Here is a 5,000-nt window from a genome sequence, read left to right as displayed (position 1 = left end):
ATATTTATGTGAGTGTGTGTGTGTGTGTGTGTGTGTGTGTGTGTGTGTGTGTGTGTGTGTGTGTGTGTGTGTGTGTGTGTGTGTGTGTGTGTGTGTGTGTGTGTGGGCGCGCGCGCGCGTGTGTGTATATATTCACACATGTATGTAAGTGTATAAAAGGACATATATAGTTCCCATTCCTCCTCTCTCTTCCCCTCTTCTCTCCTTTCCCCTCACGTTTACTCGCCTGCCCTCCAACTGTTTCTGTGTCATCCGTCTGTCTAGGTTAAAAACAGGTGACACAAGTGACCTTTTCCATTGTAGTGATATTTCCTTTTTCGTAGCTTCCACTTTTCTATCAATATAGATCTTTTTAAGAGGAAATACACTTGTATCCCAATATGCCTTCATTTTGATATATCGTTAAGAAAATACAATGGCACATTAATCGCAACACAAGCGGGAGACAAAATCACTTCGTCGACTTTCAATACATTTTAAAGCATACATGAAGTAATACATCTCAGAAGGGTAAATGAGATACGACTCGGTAGATGGCAACACTTAGCGCACACAAATCAGCTGACACCATTAAATGGAACAAATGCGTTAGTAATAAAACGGAGCATTCTAGATTTATAGTGATCCCATTCCTAAATGATAGAATGTATTGAAATTGTGTGACATTAATGTTTTGATATAATGTGAAATTGTAAAACTGCCTTTTTTATTTTTGTTTTTGTACTTTTTTATCCAAATGATCAGTCGGTATTAGCACTGTGTATATATTTACTTCAGGTGACGTACAAGGTGGGATATAGTCACCTGGCTAGTTGTAAAGCTGCGTGATTCGACAGATAGAAATGGCCCCCTTGCTGTCCAGGTGAGTCTGTGTCCTGGGAACAAAGGTGTTAGTCTTAGGCCAGCCTGCAAACTGATTACGTGGAGGACAAACCCGCACTCCTCCCTCTCCCCGTCATCCTTCCCCCGTCCTCGTAACCCCCATCTCCCTACCCTCTACCCCCTCGAACTATCCCTACCCCCTCTCATACCCCTCCCGCTCCCCTAACTCCTACTCCCCTCCCCCTTCCTCCTTTCAACCAAGAACTGTGTGTTAACGTGTGTGTTCCTGTGCCTTTCCCTTTCCCTCCTTTTTTGACGCTGACGTGAATGGCGTACTGTGTTCTCTCGTTCTTTGTCTCGTAGCTGCTTAGGTGCATGCTTGTGCCTCGTTGTACTTCTTTGATTAGATGTTACTGTAGGCAATGTTTTTACTTGTTTATCTGTTTATCTGGATATTTAGATATGTTTATTCGTTAATTTCAATAGTTATATAACTGCCTTCGTTATCAGTGTATATTTAGTAAATACAAAAAAAGGTAAATATTATGGTGATGTACGAACTCCATTGCTCTTTCAGCCCCAAGTCTTCAATCACAACACGTACTACTTACGGTATATTTGAGTAATGGGTAGTAACGAGCATTGCAAGCTACCATGTAATTACCAAGGAACTATAAGAAAAGACCCTCACGTGAATGTTTATATTACGTCTAATCGATGACGTAACGTGACATTGCGTTTTATATATTCTTGCATTCGATGTCCTTTCGGAAATTGAGTCATCAGTTATATAACGTTTGTTTTGTTTTGTGTGTGTGTGTGTGTGTGTTTGTGTGGGTGTGTGTGTGCGACCGTGCGTGCACGTGCAAATATATGCGGTACACATGTACGGTGTAATGTGTAGCACGTATCCCCTAAGTATCTCTTTAATTTTTCAGAGATGCAAATACCATGCAGGATTTATTTTCTCATTCCATGCTTAGAAATACACTTCAGATTTAATGGGTCTCCTTATTTATCTATTATGTTTTATTCCTCCTCCTTCTTTAGTTCATCTTTATCTTCAACTTGTACGTCTCTCTCTCTCTCTCTCTCTCTCTCTCTCTCTCTCTCTCTCTCTCTCTCTCTCTCTCTCTCTCTCTCTCTCTCTCTCTCTCTCTCTCTCTCTCTCCCCTCCTCCTCCTCCTCCTCCCTCCTCCTCTCTCTCTCTCTCTCTCTCTCTCTCTCTCTCTCTCTCTCTCTCTCTCTCTCTCTCTCTCTCTCTCTCTCTCTCTCTCTCTCTCTCTCTCTCTCTCTCTCTCTCTCTCTCTCTCCTCTCTCTCTCTTCTCTCTCTCTCTCTCTCTCTCTCTCTCTCTCTCCCTCCCTCCCTCCTCCTCCTCTCTCTCTCTCTCTCTCTCTCTCTCTCTCTCTCTCTCTCTCTCTCTCTCTCTCTCTCTCTCGGCCTTCAATACAACTATTAAAGTATCTTTCTTGCGTCGACCATTAAATCAGAAATTAATACAGCAAATAAAACAAAAACAAACAAAAGCACACGAATCAACATATTAACTTTCTCGCATGATTTTGAAAAAAAAATAAAAATAAAAATAAAAACGAAAAACCGAGGAAAGAAAAAGATTCAAACAGAACTTCTCAAATCATAAACTTTGGATTTTATGCTGAACTTGGTAGCATAAGGACAAGGAGTCGGGTTCAATCTAAGCCAGGGTGTGTGTTTGCGTCCCATCAGCAGAGTCAGCACTGAAGGCTTATCTGAAGCTCAGTAAAATCAATTTTAATTTCCTAATTCAGCGGTTGTCGCTGTCTCGTGGATTTTAATGCGAACGCAATTTCGAGAAGATAAGTGAAAAGTGAAATGAAACATGAAATGAACAGAGAGTCAGTGGTCAGGACTCGAGGGTCAGTTCTAAAGGAATTTCGTTCCTTCTGACCGAGCCTTCGCTGACAGTAAGGCTTTTGTTGCCAGTGTTGTTGTTGTTTTTGTTCTATTCTTATGCAACTGTTTGTTATTTTGTTGTTGTTATTGTTGCTTTTGTTACTGTTGCTGTTGTTATTATTGCTATCATCGGTGGTTATCTTTATTATTATTACAATTATCGTTTTATCTAATTGGTATATCTAATGTGATCATCATCATTAGTGATAGTAGTAGTATAAAATTGTCATTTTCATCATGTTATCACTGTTGTTGTTGTTAGTATAATAGAAACTAAGGATACGACCTTTATCACATGTTCATTGGCATTATCACCACTACCGATTTTTTCATTTTGTTTATTATTACTAATAGTAATAATAATGACCATCATTTTCCTCATTTTATAATAATCACCGTAATCACCAAGATTATAGTTATTGATAGCATTACCATCATCATTATCAAAAATGCAATGCGCTTGTGTGTCGCTTAGCTATATGAAAGTTTCATTAAGGTCTTTGTCAAACAAATTGTATATATAGTAATGATATTTATTGTTATTATTATTACAAATTTGATGATAGTGCATCTAGAGTCATGTATTATCTTTTACGAGATTAATGTAACATCACTTATATTTTTGCACATATTGTCATATTTGTCATGTCACTGAACCCCACAATATATGCGGGGAGTGATCGTAAATAAGACGAAACGGTGTTTATGCATGAAAAATGACTGATCGTCCATTGAAAAAGACGATGTGGAAAGAAAGATGGTGATAAAAGGCGTGTGAATTGATAAAAAAAAAAGATAAGAGCCTTATAGAACCTACATGACACCCCCACCCCCCATCATACTACTTCCTTCACCATCCGTCCCCCCTCCCCCCGTACCCACCCAAATGTCTACTTAGCTCGATGAATAATTATTGAGGAATTTAGATGTCGTGATGATACTCTTTGCGTGTTTCTTGCTTGCATTCTTCCGCTTACTCGTTTTCGTCACCTTTGGTTTTCATGACGCTATCATCATTCACTTATATTTTAGTCTCTCTCATTCATTCTGCACACGCACGCACACGCACACGCGCAAGCACTGCTCGCAATGATAAGATCCATCGTTTTTTCATCGCAACAGACACATCCTCCACACCCTCATAGATGTACTCCTCACGTCTCATTAATTCTATACACTCTTACCATCCAAGCAATCGATAAAACCCTTACTCGGCCTCTCTCCCCTCCTCCCCCTCTTCTTCTTCCTCCTCCTCCTCCTCCTCCTTCCTCTCCTTCTCCATCTCCTCCTTCTCCTCCTCCTCCTCCTCCTCCTCCATCTCCTCCTCCTCTTCCTCCTCTTCCGTCTCCTACTCATGTTTCTTCTAATTCTTTTTCCTTTCTTCATCTACTCCTCCTTTTCCTTTTCCTTCTTGTAGCACATCTTCCTACATCTTATACTATTTTTGCTCTTCCTTTTATTCCGCTCTTCGTCCGCCTTTTCCTCCTCTCATTCTCCTTCCCCCAACCTCCTCTCCCCCGTCCTCCTTCTCCTCCCTTCTTCTTCTCCTTCTTATTATTTTTCTTTTTTTCATCTCCTCCTCCTCCTCCTTCTCATTCTCCTTCTCCTCCTACCCCTACTTCTTCTCCTACTCCTACTTCTTCTCCTCCTCCTCCTCCTCCTCCTCCTCCTCCTCCTCCTCCTTTCCTCCTCCTCCTCCTCCTCCTCCTCCTCCTCCTCCTCCTCCTCCTCCTCCTTTTCCTCCTCCTCCTCCTCCTCTCCTCCTCCTCCTCCTCCTCCTCCTCCTCCTCCTCCTCCTCCTTTTCCTCCTCCTCCTCCTCCTCCTCCTCCTCCTCCTCCTCCTCCTCCTCCTCCTCCTCCTCCTTTTCCTCCTCCTCCTCCTCCTCCTCCTCCTCCTCCTCCTCCTCCTCCTCCTCCTCCTCATTTTCCTCCTCCTTTTCCTCCTCCTCCTCCGTCACCCTCCCTCCCTCCTGTCACCACTCATCGTCAAGTACACCTGCCCTCATCCCCACCTTATCCTATCCCCACCCCCACACCGATACTTTTACCTCTAATTATTTTCATATAAATTTCTATTGCTGTTGTTGTTACTACTACCATCATCATCGTTAACATTTACGATGTAATATTGTATAAAGATCAATAAAATTTCGAGATGAAATGAAAATTAAAAATGCTGTAGATCATTAAATCTTCAAAGTCAAAATACCTATTAGAAGACGGAATCTGCAGAAGGAAAAA

The 5,000-nt window shown here is 41.6% G+C and overlaps 1 protein-coding gene across 2 annotated transcripts in view; it reads left to right on the top strand.

Moving 5' to 3' along the window:
- Window positions 1–776: 776 nt before the first annotated feature.
- Window positions 777–5,000, top strand: part of LOC122249039 (innexin inx2) — a 321,304-nt gene continuing 317,080 nt past the window's right edge. Inside the window, exon 1 of one of the 2 annotated variants that reach the window (XM_043009561.2) lies at window positions 777–862. Coding sequence is in view for 1 of the 2 variants with exons in the window: in XM_043009562.2 (XP_042865496.1) it covers window positions 843–862 (20 nt within the window). In the remaining variant the exon portion in view is untranslated. The remainder of the gene's footprint in view (window positions 863–5,000) is intronic. The other variant, XM_043009562.2, reaches the window with a different exon arrangement.

Source organism: Penaeus japonicus, unplaced genomic scaffold, assembly GCF_977035675.1.
Source record: "Penaeus japonicus unplaced genomic scaffold, GWHDUDI00000001_assembly GWHDUDI00000004, whole genome shotgun sequence".
NCBI classification, from domain to species: Eukaryota; Metazoa; Arthropoda; class Malacostraca; order Decapoda; family Penaeidae; genus Penaeus; species Penaeus japonicus.
The sequence above is the reverse complement of the archived record's forward strand: the minus strand, read 5'-3'. Positions and strand labels throughout refer to the sequence as shown.